Consider the following 17,764-nt stretch of genomic DNA (forward strand, 5'->3'; position numbering starts at 1 on the left):
GACACAAATAAATGGAAAGATAGATACACCATGCCCATAGATATACAAAAATTAATATTGTTAAAATGTCCATACGACCCAAAGAAATCTATAGTTTCAATTCAGTCCTGATGAAAATACCAATAGTATATTTCACAGAACTAGAACAAATAATTATAAAGTGTGTATGGAATCCCAGAAGACCCCAAATAAAGCAGTCTTGAGAAAGAAGAACAAAACTGGAGGTATCCCCCAATCCCAGGTTTCAAAATATACTTCAAAGCTCTAATAATCAAAATGGTACAGTACTGGCACAAAAATAGACAATCACTAGAACAGTAGATCAATAGAACACAAAAGAGAGCCCAGAAATAAACCTGTGCTTATATGGTCCCTGAATCTATGACAAAGGAGGCAAGAATATGCAATGGGGAAAAGAAAGTCTCTTCAATAAACGGTGTTGGGAAAAGTGGACAGCTACATGCAAAAGAATGAAACTGAACCACTTTCTTACACCATACATGAAAATAAACTCAAAATGGATTAAAGACCTAAATGTAAGACCTGAAACCATAAAACTCATGAAAGAAAACACAGGTAGTAAATTCTTGGACATCGGCCTTAGCAATATTTTTTTGGATCTGTCTCCTCAGGCAAGGGAAACAAAAGTAAAAATAAACAAATGGGACAACATAAAACTAAAAAGCTTATGCACAGAGAAGGAGACCATGAATAAAATGAAAAGGCAGCCTACTGAATGGAAGAAGATATTTGCAAATGATATATCTGATAAGGGGTTAATATCCAAAATGTATAAGGAACTGGTACAACTCAACACAAAAAAATTCTGATTAAGGAATTGTAGGGGACCTGAATAGACAATTTTCCCAAGACATACAGGTGGCCAACAGACATAAGAAAACATGCTCAACGGCATTTATCATCACGAAAATGCAAATCAAAACCACAAGGAAGTATCACCTCATACCAGTTAGAATGGCTAATATCCAAAAGATAAGAAGTGTTGGTGAGGATGTGGAGAAAAGGGAACACTCACGTGCTGTTGGGGGAATGTAAAGTGGTACATTACATACTTTGTATGGTGACAGATGGCAGCTACACTTATTGTGGTAAGCATTTCATAGTGTGTATGATTATTGAATCACTATGTTGTGTACCTGAAACCAATATAATGTATCAACTGTATTTTATTTTATTTCATTTTATTTTATTTTATTTTATTTTTTTTAAATTTTATTATGTTATGTTAGTCACCATACAATACATCATTGGTTTTTGATGTGGTGATCCACGATCCATTGTTTTCATATAACACCCAGTGCTCCATGCAGTACGCGCCCTCCTTAATACCCATCACCGGGCTAACCAATCCCCCCTCGCCCCTCCCCTCTAAAACCCTGTTTGTTTCTCAGGTCCATAGTCTCTCATGGTTCATCTCTCCCTCCAATTCCCCCCGCCCATTTTTCCCTTCCTTCTCTTAATGTCCTCCATGTTATTCCTTATGTTCCACAAATAAGTGAAACCATATGATAATTGACTTTCTCTGCTTGACTTATTTCACTTAGCATAATCTCCTCCAGTCCCATCCATGTTGATGTAAAAGTTGGGTATTCATCTTTTCTGATGGCTGAGTAATATTCCATTGTACATATGGACCACATCTTCTTTATCCATTCATCTGTTGAAGGGCATCTCGGCTCTTTCCACAGTTTGGCTATTGCAGAGATTGCTGCTATGAACATTGGGGTGCATATGGCCCTTCTTTTCACTACATCTGTGTCTTTGGGGTAAATACCCAGTAGTGCAATTGCTGGGTCATAGGGTAGCTCTATTTTTAAATTTTTGAGGAACCTCCACACTGTTTTCCAAAGTGGCTGTACCAACTTGCATTCCCACCAACAGTGTAAGAGGGTTCCCCTTTCTCCACAACCTCTCCAACATTTGTTGTTTCTTTCCCTGTCCATTTTTGCCATTCTCACTGGTGTAAGGTGGTATCTCAGTGTGGTTTTGATTTGGATTTCCCTGATGGCTAATGATGATGAACATTTTTTCATGTGTCTGTTAGCCATTTGTATGTCTTCTTCAGAGAAGTGTCTGTTCATCTCTTCTGCCCACTTTTTGACTTGATTGTAAAGGGGATGAATCCCACTTGGTCGTGGTAGATGATCCTTTTAATGTATTGTTGGATCCTATTAGCTAGGATTTTGGAATCTATATTCATCAGGGATATCGGTCTGAAATTCTCCTTTTTGATGGGGTCTTTGCCTGGTTTGGGGATTAAGGTAATGCTGGCCTCATAGAATGAGTTTGGAAGTTTTCCTTCTGTTTCTATTCTATTTGTTTGTTTTTTGGGTGTTGAGTTTGAGAAGTTCTTTATAGATTTTGGATACCAGCCCTTTATCTATAGTGTCATTTGCAAATATCTTCTCCCATTCTGTGGGTTGCCTCTCTGTTTTGTTGACTGTTTCCTTTGCTGTGCAGAAGCTTTTTATCTTGATGAAATCCCAAAAGTTCATTTTTGCTTTTGTTTCACTAGCTTTTGGAGATGTATCTTGAAAGAAGTTGCTGTGGCCGATGTCAAAGAGGTTACTGCCTATGTTCTCCTCTAGGATTTTGATGGATTCCTGTCTCACATTGAGGTCTTTCATCCACTTTGAGTTTATCTTTGTGAATGGTGTTAGAGAATGGTCGAGTTTCATTCTTCTGCATGTGGCTGTCCAATTTTCCCAGCACCATTTATTGAAGAGACTGTCTTTTTTCCATTGCATGCTTTTTCCTGCTTTGTCAAAGATTATTTGACCATAGAGTTGAGGGTCCATATCTGGGTTCTCTATTCTGTTCCATTGGTCTGTATGTCTGTTTTTGTGCCAGTACCATGCTGTCTTGGTGATCACTGCTTTGTAATATAGCTTGAAATTGGGCAACGTGATGCCCCCAGCTTTGTTTTTCTTTTTCAACATCTCCTTGGCGATTCGGGGTCTTTTCTGATTCCATACAAATTTTAGGATTGTTTGTTCCAGCACTTTGAAAAATGTCATTGGAATTTTGATCGGGATGGCATTGAAGGTATAGATTGCTCTGGGTAGCATAGACATTTTAACAATGTTTATTCTTCCGATCCATGAGCATGGAATATTTTTCCATCTTTTTGTGTCTTCTTCAATTTCTTTCATGAGTGTTTTGTAGTTCCTAGAGTATAGATCCTTTACCTCTTTGGTTAGGTTTATTCCGAGGTATCTTATGGTTTTTGGTGCTATTGTAAATGGAATTGTTTCTTTAATTTCTCTTTCAACAGTTGCGTTGTTAGTGTATAAGAAAGCAACTGATTTCTGTGCATTGATTTTGTATCCTGCCACATTACTGAATTGCTGGATGAGTTCTAGTAATTTGGGGGTGGAGTCTTTTGGGTTTTCCACATAAAGTATCATGTCGTCTGCGAACAGAGAGAGTTTGACTTCTTCTTTGCCAATTTGAATACCTTTTATTTCTTTTTGTTGTCTGATTGTTGTTGCTAGGACTTCTAGTACTATGTTGAACAACAGTGGTGAGAGTGGGCACCCTTGACGTGTTCCTGATCTTAAGGGAAAGGCTCTCAGCTTTTCCCCATTGAGGATGATATTCGCTGTGGGTTTTTCATAGATGGATTTTATGAGCTTGAGGAATGTTCCCTCTATCCCTATACTCTGGAGAGTTTTAATCAGGAAAGATGTTGTATTTTGTCAAATGCTTTTTCTGCATCAATTGAGAGGACCATATGGTTCTTCTCCCTCATCTTATTAATGTGTTCTATCACATTGATTGGTTTGCGAATGTTGAACTACCCTTGCATCCCGGGGATGAATCCCACTTGGTCGTGGTAGATGATCCTTTTAATGTATTGTTGGATCCTATTAGCTAGGATTTTGTTGAGGATTTTGGAATCCATATTCATCAGGGATATCGGTCTGAAATTCTCCTTTTTGATGGGGTCTTTGCCTGGTTTGGGGATTAAGGTAATGCTGGCCTCATAGAATGAGTTTGGAAGTTTTCCTTCTGTTTCTATTTTTTGAAACAGCTTCAGTAGAATAGGTATTATTTCTTCTTTGAATGTTTGGTAGAATTCCCCAGGGAATCCATCAGGCCCTGGACTCTTGTTTTTTGGGAGGTTTTTGATCACTGCTTCAATCTCGTTACTGGTTATTGGCCTATTCAGGTTGTCAATTTCTTCCTGTTTCAGTCTTGGCAGCTTATAGGTTTCCAGGAAGGCCTCCATTTCATCCAGATTGCTCAGTTTATTGGCATATAGTTGTTGATAATAATTTCTAATAATTGTTTCTATTTCCTTGGTGTTGGTCGTGATCTCTCCCCTTCCATTCATAATTTTTTTAATTTGGGTCCTTTCTCTCTTCTTTTGGATAAGTCTGGCCAGTGGTTTATCAATCTTATTAATTCTTTCAAAGAACCAACTTCTAGTTTCATTGATCTGATCTGCTGTGTTTCTGGTTTCTAATTCATTGATTTCTGCTCTAATTTTAATTATTTCTCTTCTAATGCGTGGCTTAGGCGTCATTTGTTGCTTTTTCTCTAGTTCTTTAAGGTGTAGAGTTAGTTGGTGAATTCGGGATTTTTCTATTTTTTTGAGTGAGGCTTGGATGGCTATGTATTTCCCCCGTAGGACCGCCTTTGCAGTATCCCATAGGTTTTGGACCGACGTGTTTTCGTTCTCATTGATTTCCATGAATTGTTTAAGTTCTTCTTTGATTTCTTGGTTGACCCAAACATTCTTGAGCAGAGTGGTCTTTAGCTTCCAAGTGTTTGAATTTCTGCCAATTTTTTTCTTGTGATTGAGTTCCAGATTTAGAGCATTGTGGTCTGAGAATATGCAGGGAATAATCTCAATCTTTTGGTATCGGTTGAGACCTTATTTGTGACCCAGTATATGGTCTATTCTGGAGAAAGTTCCATGTGCACTCGAGAAGAAGGACTATTCTGTTGTTTTAGGGTGGAATGTTCTGTAAATATCTATGAGGTCCATCTGGTCCAATGTATCATTCAAAGCTCTTGTTTCCTTGTTGATTTTCTGCTTAGATGATCTGTCCATTGCTGAGAGTGGAGTATTGAGGTCTCCTACAATTAACGTATTGTTATCAATATGACTCTTTATTTTGGTTAACAGTTGGCTTATGTAGATGGCTGCTCCCATGTTGGGGGCATAGATATTTACAATTGTTAGATCTTCTTGTTGGATAGACCCTTTAAGAATGATATAGTGTCCTTCTGTGTCTCTTATTACAGACTTTAGTTTAAAATCTAATTTGTCTGATATAAGAATTGCTACCCCAGCTTTCTTTTGAGGTCCGCTGGCATGGAAGATAGATCTCCATCCCTTCACTTTCAGTCTGGATGTATCTTTAGGTTCAAAATGAGTCTCTTGTAGATAGCATATGGATGGGTCCTGTCTTTTTATCCAATCTGCAACCCTGTGCCGTTTTATGGGAGCGTTTAGGCCATTCACGTTGAGAGTGATTATTGAAAGATATGAATTAATTGTCATCATGTTGCCTGTGAAGACATTGTTTTTATAGATTGTCCCTGTAAATTTCTGTTGTAGATCACTCTTGGGGTCTTTCTCCTTTTATAGAACCCCCCTTAATATTTCTTGCAGGGCCGGCTTAGTGGTCACATATTCTTTCAACTTCTGCCGGTCGTGGAAGCTCTGCATCTCTCCATCCATTCTAAATGAAAGCCTTGCCGGATAAAGTATTCTTGGCTGCATGTTCTTCTCATTTAGTACCCTGAATATGTCTTGCCAGGCCTTTCTGGCTTGCCAGGTCTCTGTGGATAGGTCTGACGTTATTCTGATGTTCCTCCCTCTGTGCGTAAGGAATCTCTTCCCCCTAACTGCCCTTAAGATGGTTTCCTTGGTTCTAAGATTTGCAAGTTTTACTATTACATGCCGGGGTGTTGGCCTGTTTTCCTTGATCTTAGGAGGGTCCTCTCTGCCTCTAGGACTCGAATGTTTGTTTCATTCCCCAGATTAGGGAAGTTCTCAACTATGATTTGCTCAAATACATCTTCTAGCCCCCTCTCTCTCTCCACTCCCTCCGGGATTCCAGTGATTCTGACATTGGGACGCCTCATGGTGTCACTTATTTCTCTGATTCTATTTTCATGGATTCTGAGTTGTTTTTCCCTGGCCTCCTCTTTTCCCTTTTTATCTATTATACTGTCTTCCAGATCGCTTATTCTCTCTTCTGTCTCAGTTACCCTAGCTGTTAGATTATCTAGATTGGATTGGATCTCATTGATAGCATTTTTAAGTTCTGCCAATTCCCCTTTTATTTCTGCCCTTAGAGACTCTATGTTGCCATTAATTGATTTCTCCATTCTAGCCATTGTCTTCACAATTGCTAGCCTGAATTCCATCTCCGACATCTTGGTTATATCTGCATCCATTTGTAAATCTGCAGCATAAGTCATAATCTCTGAGTCTTTTCTGTTTTGGGGGCTCCTCCTCCTAGTCATTCTGTTGATGGGTGTTTGAGGGAATGTATAGAGTCCAAATTATTGACCAGAACCCAAGCAAGATGCACCTGTTTTCTTGGGACCTTAGGGTTGCTGGCCTCTTGTTTTCCCAGCCTGTCTTCTGCGGGAGGGGCCTGCCGCGCTGTTACTCAGGCAACCCTGTTTGGGCGGAGTTGCCCTGCGCCCCTGTGGCGGGGGATGGGCTCAGTGGGAATCAGTCTTTGGGGCTTTTGTTCTCTGGCGGCTTTCCCAGGCGGCTTTCCGCGTCTCTTCCGCGAGTCAGAGCAGAAGAGACCGTTTCCAACCCTCTGCCTCAGAGCAGAGAGACCGCAGTCTGTTCTTCAGTGAGCTCTCCAGGCCACACCATCTCCGTTTCTGTCCGTGCTGCTATAAACTGCAGCGGCCTGGGTTGTGCGCCCCTCCGCAGCGCTCCCAGTCCTGCCTCCAGGTCGGGGCACATCTCTGCCCTTTGTGCTTCTAAAACCGCCAGCCGCTCCCAGTTCGTGTGCGTGCGCGACTCCGCCGCTTGGGGTCCTGTCCCGGGGACTGCAGTTCACGTGTGCGCGACTCCTCTGCTCGGGGTTTACAACCTGGAGGTTGCAGTTCACCGGCCGGGACCCCAGCGCACCGGGTTTCCGTCTCGGAGGCTGCAGTTCGCGTGCGCGCAACCCCACCGGTCTGGTTTTCCACCCCGGGGGCTGCCCTAAAGTCCTTTCCCGAGGCTACCAGTCTGTGAGTCTGTGCCTGTCCGCAGCGCGCGAGGCTGTCACTCACCGGCGGTGTAGGATCCCCACGGCCAGGCACCCTCCCGCCGCCGTTTATCCTCCGTTATCTGCCCGCAGAATCACGGCTCTCCACTTGGAACCTCACAACCAACCGCCTGCGATATTCTGTTTGTAGAGATCCAGATCTTCTTACATCTCAGGCTGGTTTCGTGGGTGCTCAGAGTGGTCTGGTAGATATCCAGCTCAATTCTGGGGACCAGTTGAAATAGGGTCCCCTACTCCTCCACCATCTTTCCCCCCCGTATCAACTGTATTTTAATTAAAAAAAAATCTGGTCACAAAGAAAAAAAATATAAATACCTATCTCATTGGGTTGTTGAATGCATTATATGATTTAATTCTTTGAAACCCGGCATAGTGCCAGGTATAAAGTAAGCACTTCATTGGAGGTACAGTCTCATGTTTTTTTAGCTGTTATCTTGATGGAGAATGCTCAAATATAAATCTTTAGTCCCGACTTATTCCTAAGCTCTATTCACATATTGACATCTATCTTCTAAACATTTACACCTAAATTTGTTCACATGTGTTTATTGAACATTTACCATGGGAGAGGGATGTGTTATATGTTGGAAGAAATATAGTTTGTGCCCTGTATTAGTTTTCTATTGCTGTCATAACAAATTACCACGAACTTAGCATCTTAAAACAACCAAATTTATTATGTCAGAGTTCTTTGGTTTTTGTTTTGTTTTGATTTGTTTTTTTAGATTTTATTTAAATTCAAGTTAGATAACATATAGTGTATTATTAGTTTCAGGGGTAGAATTTAGTGATTGATCAGTTGCATTATATCAAGTGCCCTCATTAATGTTCATCCTCCAGTTACTCCATCCTCTCACCCCCTTCCCCTCCGGCAACCTTCAGTTTGTTCCGTATACTTAAGAGTCTCTTATGGTTTGCCTCCCTCTCTGTTTTTGTGTTATTTTGTTTTTCCTTCCCTTCCCCTATGTTCATCAGTTTTGTTTCTTAAATTCCACATCTGAGTGAAATCATATGGTATTTGTCTTTCTTTGACTATGTCAAAGTTCTTTGGACCAGAGGTCTGACATGGGTCACATTGGGCTATAATCAAGGTGCTGGCAGGGCTGTGTTCCTTACTGGAGGCTCTGGGGAAGAATCCACCTCCAAGTTCATTTAGGTTGTAGGTTGAATTCTTTTCTTTGCAGTTGTAGGACTGAACTCTTCCTTACTGGCTATCAGCCAAAGACTGGTCTTTGCTTCTAGAAGCTGTCTGCTCCTTCTCATGCTTCCTGTGAGCTCCCAGAGGCCCATTCCCAATGCTGACATGTGGGTGTCTGTATCTTAGCACCAGCAACCGTGTATCCCCCTCATACTTCAAATCTCTCTGGTTTCCCCTTCTGCCATATCATTTCTGTGTTTCCACTTCTGGCCAGAGATAGTTCTCTGCTTTTCAGGGTTCATGGGATTTGATTGAGCCCACTCAGATAATCCAAGATAATCTATTTTGAGGTCTGTACCTTAATTACATCTGCAAAGTCCTTTTTTTGCCAGGAACATAACATATTCATAGGTTCTGGAGATTAAGGTATGAACATCCTTGGCGTCCATTATTCTGCCTACAATATGCCCATAAAAAACTTGAAATCTGGTTGGGAAATAGACACGTGAATAAAAAAATCAAATCGAAGGGGTTGGTATTGTATACAGTGGGAGAACAAAGAATGGAGAGAATCAGTGTTACTTGAGCTGAATATGGAAGGATGAGTACTTGTTTGATAAGGGGCTTGCGGGGGACATGTCAGGAGAAGCAGCAATAACAGCCATAGCAATAATAGTAACAAGTGGCTATCCCAAGCACTTTTATAAGATGACTTCACTGAAATTCTCACAAATGGTAGATCTGTTATTATCTGCCATTATAGCTTCTGCAGATGAAGTTTTAATGTCTTCACTTTCAGAGTAGAAAGGGTAAAATTATCGTATCGGGTAGTTGAGAGAATTAACATTGATGGCTAAAGCATAGCACGTAGTAAACACTTAGTACATGGTAGGTAAACAGAGTAGAGGGTGGATAGGAGAAATACTTAGGTAGTGGACCTGGTCACTGGTTATGAGCGTAGGGGACAGGGGAGAATTCATAGTGACTGAGGGAGCTTTTTGGTGGTGGGCGTGTTACAAGGATGGTGGTGTTATTCAGTACTGTAGGAGGAGAAACAGGGTTTGGTTTTCTGTCTAGTGGGGAAAGGGCTTTGAGAAGAGGAAGGGGTGAGTTCAGAAGGTATCTGTGGGAATACTCAATTGAATTTAAATGGAGACTTACATTGTGTAGGTCAAACACTTGGAAGAGAGTTCAGAGATGAAGTGGTCACCGTCACTTCGAATTCATCATGTCTAACGTGGAATTTACTGTCTTCTCCTCAGGCTGGTCCCGCATCTTCTCACCATTCTTTCATTTTCCCAAGCTTGACATCTTTTTTTCATTCCTGACCCTCAGCTCTCTGGAGGGGGAACTCAAAACCCTGTGTACAGTGTTTGCAGGTGTCTGTGATGTAAATACTCCAGACAAGGCCCATTTCAGACAGTGGCTGCTTTTGTGCTGTCATGGCAGAGATGAAGAGCTCCAGCAGAGACCGCATGGGCCGGCAAAGCCTAAAATCTTTCCTGTCTGGATCTTTATAGAAGAAGTTTGCCAACTTCTGCTGTAGTGTCTCCAAAATAATAAAATAGTAACATGGTAGAATAATTCTCTATCTCTAGTCATTCCTTCCATCCATCAAGATGGGTTAGGGGAGGAGGTAGTCTGAGGGGGCGATGTGTGAGATCATGCATGGTCTTGAGGTAGTTTTTTGGACTTAGGCTGTTTTTCTAAATGAGAGGAGTGATATGATGTAACTTATGTTTTTTAAAGAAAACACTGGCTGCTCTTTAGAGAATAGACCATAGGGCAGCAAATCAGGAAGCAGAGAAATCTGTTGGGAGGCCATTGTTATAATCCAGGTAAATCTTTGGATCAGGGTAATAGCTGTGCAAGTGACTTTACACTTTGGATACATTTTGAACATAGAGCTGACAGGATTTGCTGATGGAAAAAGAGGAGCTAGGATGAGTCTTGGATGGAGAAGGAGTACCAAAAGGGGGTCTTAAGTTGGAGGCTGAGTTATTGAGATCACATTATACCACGTTGCTACATAAGGGATTTTAAGAAGAAAATTGAGACTTTAGCAATGCCTGTAAATTTTTTGTTTTTACTTCTTCTAAACAATATATGTTCCATGAGGAAAAATTCTTTGTGTAAAATAATTTTCCTTTTAAGCAATATATTTTATTTTATTTTTTTAAAAGATTTTATTTATTTATTAGAGAGAGCACAAGCGGGGGGGTGGGGGTGGGGAGAGACGGAGAGGGAGAAGCAGACTCCCTACTGAGCAGGGAGCTGACGTGAGGCTCGATCCCAGGATCTTGAGATCATGACCTGAGCCAAAGGCAGATGCTTAACTGACTGAGCCAGCCAGGTGCCCCCTAAGCAATATATTTTAAAACAAATCTAGGAAAACATAGAAATGTTTCTAAAATATGGAATTTTTAGAAAAGGAAACTATAATAAAACCTACTTTAGATAAGACTGTTTTAATCCTGTGATTTGGTGGCTTAAAAAAAAAAAAAAAAACCTATTCAGAAATTAACAATTTTGGTGGAGTGAGTTTCAGCATTTACCCACAAACCGTTAAGGTATAGTTTCAAAAACTTACAAGTCAATGTTTCATTGTACTGTGAATAAATTATTACTCATGTCTTTTATGTAGGTTTTACTTGTAATGGACACAAGAACAGAACAGACATTCATTTTAAAAGTAAGTAGAATTTGTATGTTTAATGAATTTTTTAGGCATTTATTTTCAAATTATGTTTCTGAAAGAAAAAAATATTTAGTATGTTTTCTGGGTGTTTGGATGTTCTGTTATGTTTGTGATGATCTGTATTTATTTTACTTTCTGTTCTTTATCACAGTTTATAAATACGTTATAGCATACATTTAAAAAGAGTTTTAGGTTATAGAGTATGGAGGTGATAGTTTGGATAAGTTGAAGACTCATTCCCTACTATTTAAATACATAGTGTGTACCTTAAACACATCTCTAATACATTTTGTATAATTTGTGAAGATTGCACACAATTGTACCTTTGATTATGATTATAGCCCTAAAGAGCTGAAATTTTGCCTTTAAGTCTCTGTTTCAGGTATTTGGGAAAGTGTTATCTACATCCCTGGTCCTCTTTTTTTTTCTTTCTTTCTTTTCTTTTTTTAATCTAAATTCAATTCTGTTTCTTTATATAACTCAATTTCTAACTAAATGAACAAGGAAAGAAAAACCCCTCGATTTTGTAATTTCAAAATTGAAATGGATTGTGACAGTACATATTCTAAAATATCCTAATTTAATAATTTCCATAGCATCTAGAAATAATCAATTTCAGATTAATTTTATATTTCTTTTTCAGATATTTTTTCTTTTATTTACAGCATGGCCATAGGTCACATTGACATATAACTGAAATGAATTTCTTTCTGCGTATACTTTATCACTGGCATTTCTCCGGATTTTTAAACAGGGCTTTGACACCAGACACTACAGATACCTTGTTTCTTTGGAGAAGACTTAAAGTAGTCTTTATACTTTTTTGGCATAAATTTTTCAAATCTCCTGTTTAATCTAGGAATACCTTTTGTGTCTCAGAAATTTGAATGATCTCACAGTGTCTACTGCTGTAAAGATATATGTATATGTAGAATAAAACTTAAGAAAAGGTCATAGAGAAATAACTGCGTGTCATCCTGATGACTTAGTTTGAGAGCATCTCTAATAAAAACACTGACCCACGTAATTGATTTTAATGGCAGCTTTGTGGCATCTTCCGTTCTCTGGATTCACGCCAGATGCCATCAGCAGAGCCTCCAGGGACTGAGGGGCATAGAGCAGCAGATGAGTGGTTTCTCTGAAGCCCAGAGTAACTCGGATAGATTAGTTTGGTTGATAAACACAGAGCACAGCAGGCTCCAAAGGCAGCTGAGGGTACAACTGACCTTTTTGTTCTCTGTCAGGGTCTAAGGAAAAGCAGTGAATACAGCAGGAACAGAAAGACCATCATCCCCCGCTGTGTGCCCAACATGGTGTGTCTGCACAAGTACATCATTTCTGAGGAGTCCGTATTTCTTGTGCTGCAGCACGCAGAAGGTTAGTTTGTGGTTTAAATTGTTTACAGAGCAAAGAATGTCATCTGCTTAGCTTTTCAGCGTCTATAATGCCCTTTTTACTTCTGGCATCACATGGGCAGATAAAACATACGAAACACATGTAAGAAACTGTTTTCCTCATTCCTCCACTCTCTCTCTTTGAGTTGTGAGGGAAAATGAAAAGCCAGGTGAACAGCAGATTTCATTTGAACTACAGTAACATTCTTAGATATACATAACTACTTAACTTTCTCCTCCAATTGAGCTACTGTGATGAGCACGTTAAGGTGAATGTGTGCTAAAAGAGCTAGGTTTTATTTTAGGCATTTTATTTTGTTCTCTGTTCTCTGCTAAAAGGATACAATAGTGTTAGACGACGAAAGTAAAAAGCATCCCCTGAAGAATTAATTAATTACCTCCTTTTTTAGAATGCATGGGTATTTGCTTAACATCTGACATTACTTAGTTATTCTGATCCGGGTTTTTACGAATACAGCCATTGGCATCACATATGGGTACAAAGCAGAGGCCTGGTGCTCTGCCTTCAGACTGTTTATGAAATTTCAACTCATGGTAGTGGGAACAGGTGGCAAAAAAATACTATGTTTTGATTTGTTTTTGCCCTTTAACACCTGAATTTAAATAAATAGTCTTTTATTTAGAATGACTGAATACAGCATATAAATATAAATCCACATAATAAATACTACCTTTTGGCCTTAAGAGGTGTTTTTAAAATAGTAAAAAAAAAAATTTAAATTATTTTCCATGTTTCATGAAGGTGTTATTTTTATTTTTACATTACTGAGAATAAAGAACTGTTGTGTTTTACTAATAGGCGTGACATTTGAATTTAATGCATTTTCCCAGGAAAATGAGTCATTGCTTTGTGGAATGAGGTCTTTTATGATAACTAATGCAAGATTTTTGACGGGGGCAATAAACTATTAATATTGTTTATTATGAAGTACAGCACAAGATAACTACAGATGGAGGGAAGACCTCCATATGTAGTATTTAATAGGAAATTCAGAAGGGGCTCCATGGTCTCTCAGGTATTAAGAGAGTTAATTGCGTGTGTGAATCGGATAACTAATTCACCTTTGTTCAGACATTATAGACAGCTTTTATCTGAGGATACCAGTGCATTACAGACATTATTGAATTAGAGGTCATGTCATCTGATAGCGAAATACAGCCACCTCTGGTGTGGAACAAAATAACTTGCGTAGTAATAATCCATAATAATTTAGAACAAGGTCAGTAGGATGAATGTAATTATAGGCAATATTCTATTACCCAGTGTGGATTATTCATGTTGGAGATTATCTGTGGCAAATTTTCAATTCTAGTTTGCCTCTGCTATTTGCAGCTTCTTCCTGCTCTTTCTCTTCCTTCTCCAGAACACACTTCAGTTTTTCTTCTGCCATCTGCTCACTTTCTCTTATACTCCTTAAAGCTGATATTTCAACTAATTTTACTTTAATACTGAGAAAATCTTTATAATCTCTTTGAAAGCCATATGTCTAGATTTAGATGATCTTTACCAAACTCTTTTTTCCTTTATTGTTGGCCACAGCTGACTTTGAATGGCTACATGATATTGAATTTGTCCTGGATGATTTAAACTTGGTGGGGGAGGATCTCTCTTTGACTGTTGATTTCAGGTGTCTACTGTTTGATTATAAGAAGATTTTTATAACACAAAGATATTAAATTATAGTGCAAATAGGGACTCTAGGTTCATTTAATGATCTGCAAATTTATTGAGCATGTATTGTGTACTAGACTCTGTCTTTGGTGAACAAGACAGGAAGAGAGCCTGCCCCTTTGAAACTTACATTCTTGTGACGAGTCAAACAGAAAACCAAAAAGCACGATAATATGGACTAATAATAGGGACCGCACTGGTTTCTAACAGCAATCTTTAAAAAAGAACGACTGGGGGACTACTTTAGATGAGGTAGTCAAGGGAGCCTGCTCCAAAAAGGTGACATTTAAGAGGAGTTTTGAATGACAAAAGAAATAACCATTTGGATGTAATTGGGAAGCGCATTCTAGGTGCAGGGATCAGTGTTAAGAAATCAAAGGCAAAAACAGTATCTGATGAACAAGAAAGGAGACCATTTGGTTGGAGTGTAGTAGGTGAGGGCAGTCGTGGTATATGAGGCTCTTGGGGAAGTAGGCAGGAGTCTTGTACTGCAGGGAAAGGACTTTGGCTTTTATTCAAGTGCATTGGGAAACCAGTGGATATCTAAAGCAGTGGCAAGAGCTGATTTACGTTTTAAAAAGATCACTCTGGCTGTTGTATAGGGAATGGATTATAAACAGGCAAGGAAGAGTAAACAAGCAGCGAATAGTCTAGACAAGAGGTGATGATGGCATGGCTTTCTGGTGTTCTAGCCGCTGTGCTTTGAGGGTAGACTCAGTGGGACCTGTGATAGATTCTGGGTTAGGGAGAGAAGAATTTAGGCGAATTTTTTGGCTTTAGCTTGAGCAATCAGGTGAACTGTATGATGGGAAGTATGCTATCTTTTACATATTAGTGGTATTTGTTACCTCTGTGAATTAGAAGTTGTGCATATATCATACACACATTACTTTTATATGTGTAAATAGCTATTCCTGAAAAATAAGTGTTGAACAATTGTTTTCTCTAACATGAATGCTTGAATACTTATGATCTGTGGCTTTAGCTTCCTTCTGCTTATAGGACTATTCAAGATTCACGTAAGTCTCTTGGACTCATTTTCTTTCCATTTTTAATTCATTTAGTCAGAAATATATTGGTGCTTACTGGGATACAGGCTTAGTTCTAACATGGCAGTGAACAAAACTGATGAAGACTTTGTCCACACGGAGCTTACATTGAGAGGCAGAACAGACAATAAGCAAATACATAAGTAAATATATGTTGGATGGAGATAAATTGTATGGCAAAAAGTTAAATAAAAGACGGGAAAAGGGGATGCCAGAAGGGTGAGGTGGGGGTTACTAATTTAACTAGAGTGGTCACCTCATTAAGAAAGGGACATCTGGCCAGTGACCTGAAGGAAGTGAGAGGGGGAGCATTGTGGATATGTGAGGGAAGAGTATCTCATTAAGAGAGAACAAATAGGCTTGAAGCCAAGAGTGTACTTGGGGTATAAGAAACAGCAAGGTTACTGTGGCTGGAGTAGAATGGGAAGAACTTGGAGGTGGGGAGGCAGGTGGGAAGATCCTCTGTGGTCTTAATAGGCCACTTTAGGAACTTGATTTTATTTTATTATTATTATTTTTTTTTTTTGAGAGCACATGCAGGGTTGGGGGCAGAGGGAGAGAGAGAGAATCTCAAGTGGGCTCCATGCCCAGTGTGGAGCTCAGTGAGGGGCTTGATCTCACAACCCTGAGATCGTGACCTGAGCCGAAATCAAGAGTCAGACCCTTAACCGACTGAACCACTCAGGTGCCCCAAGAACTTGATTTTTACTCTGAGTAGATAGGAAGTGATTGAGGGATATTGAGCAGAGGAGTGACAAGATAGGGATCACTCTAGCTGCTTTGTGGAAAATGTAGTCTAGGAGGGCAAAGGCAAAAGCAGGAGACCAGTTTGGAAGTTTTTGCAGCAATCCAGGTGAAAATAATTGTGGTTTGCACAAAGCGTTAGTGGTAGAGGCGGTGAGAAATGGTCATTCGATTCTGAATCTATTTTGAAGATAGAACTGACATAATTCTGCTTTACACGCCTGCAAGGTTTTTGGCTCACAGAACTGAAAGAATGGAGTTCTCATTTACTAAGATGGGGAAAGCTGTGGGAGGGGTGGATTTAGAGGAAGAAAATCAGGGATTCAGTTTTGGACTTGTGAGTTTGAGATGCTTCTGAAATGTCCAGGTGGTGTTCAGTAGGCAGTTGGATATACCAGACAGGATTTTAGGAGAGAGATTGAAAATGTTTATTGTTCCTATAAATGAATCCCTTATTTTAACTCTGGAGAAGAAAAGGTGAGAAAATAATTGTATTCAGTCCAGGCCACTTGCGTTATTAAAACTTTAAGTTCCTAAGATTAGGGCTTATGTCATTTTCATCATCTGTATCCCAGCATTTAGCAGAATACTTGGTACATAGAAGATGTTCAGTGTATAACTGCTGAATACTGAGTAGGTGAGAGAAAAGGTGAAATGCCTAGGTTAGAAGGAATGCCTGCAGGTATGGGTACACCGGATAGGTAGGGGATGGGAAAGAGTTTTGTCCCAAGTTACTTGGGGACCCAAGGGGTGAAATGATTCTCTTTTTATTAACTAGTTTTTTTAAGTTATGAAATATATAAGGCAATACATTTGAACTATATAAAGTAAAAATAAAAACTCTCCCTTCCTAGTCACTTTAATACCCAGTTCTGCTCTCTAGAAATAGGGGAAATTTTCCAATGTGTATAAACATATACTCCCTACCTGTCTGGTTAAATAAAATGGATCTTATGTATTGTTCTATGGCTTGTTTTCTTCCCCCATCTTAACAATATACCTTGGACAACTTTCCTTGTCAGTACATACAGGTCTGCATTAAGAGAGACCAGTGTAGTGATTAAAGACAAGGATTCTAGAGCCAGACTACGTTAGTTTGTGTGACCTGGGGCAAGGTATTTAGTGTTTTTGTGCTTCCATTTCCTTATCTATAAAATAGGGATGATAATTATCTACCTCATACAGTTGATGTGAGGATTAAGTAGTTGATAGTAAAGCACTTAGTGCCTGGTAAACATTGTGTAAGTATTTGCAAATGTTGCTGTTGTGGTTTTGAATAAAGAATATTTGGTTGTACCGATATTATAATTTATTTAACTACTCCCTTATTATTTGGTGTTTAAATTGTTTCTGGTACCTTTTCCTATATATCTTTGTGTATTTTTGTTTTCTTTTTTTGAGAACTATTTATAGCATGAATTTCTTGACGTAGAATTTAGAATTGGTGGTTCAAAAAATGATTTTGATCGTTCCAGCAGTATTTTATCGTACATATTAAAGTCAAGTCCTAATTCTGGTCAAGCAAATTTAACAAATATTCTTTGCAATCTTTCAGAAAACCAATAAATTAAAATTTAATGAGAGACAAAGACTTTTTACTAAACTTTATTAACTGCTAATTTCATAGCTTAAAATGGCTAATATCTCCAAGTTTTATATGCTTCAGTGAGGCTTACAAAGGTGTCATTTGTATTTCTAAAGTGTTCAAAATTATAAGTATGTTAGGTATTTTCTTTTTTTTTTAATGTTAGGTATTTTCTACTTATATTTTGAG

General features: G+C 39.0%; 1 protein-coding gene across 5 annotated transcripts in view; it reads left to right on the plus strand.

Annotated features, from left to right (window-relative positions):
* Positions 1–17,764, plus strand: part of RPS6KC1 (ribosomal protein S6 kinase C1) — a 246,129-nt gene that overhangs the window by 135,696 nt on the left and 92,669 nt on the right. For all 5 annotated transcript variants that reach the window (XM_032393179.1, XM_032393177.1, XM_032393178.1 and 2 more), the window contains 2 exons: positions 11,057–11,104; positions 12,355–12,487. In XM_032393179.1, the coding sequence (XP_032249070.1) occupies positions 11,057–11,104; positions 12,355–12,487 (181 nt within the window). The remainder of the gene's footprint in view (positions 1–11,056; positions 11,105–12,354; positions 12,488–17,764) is intronic.

Source organism: Phoca vitulina, unplaced genomic scaffold (assembly GCF_004348235.1).
Source record: "Phoca vitulina isolate PV1807 unplaced genomic scaffold, GSC_HSeal_1.0 scaffold71, whole genome shotgun sequence".
Lineage (NCBI taxonomy): Eukaryota > Metazoa > Chordata > Mammalia > Carnivora > Phocidae > Phoca > Phoca vitulina.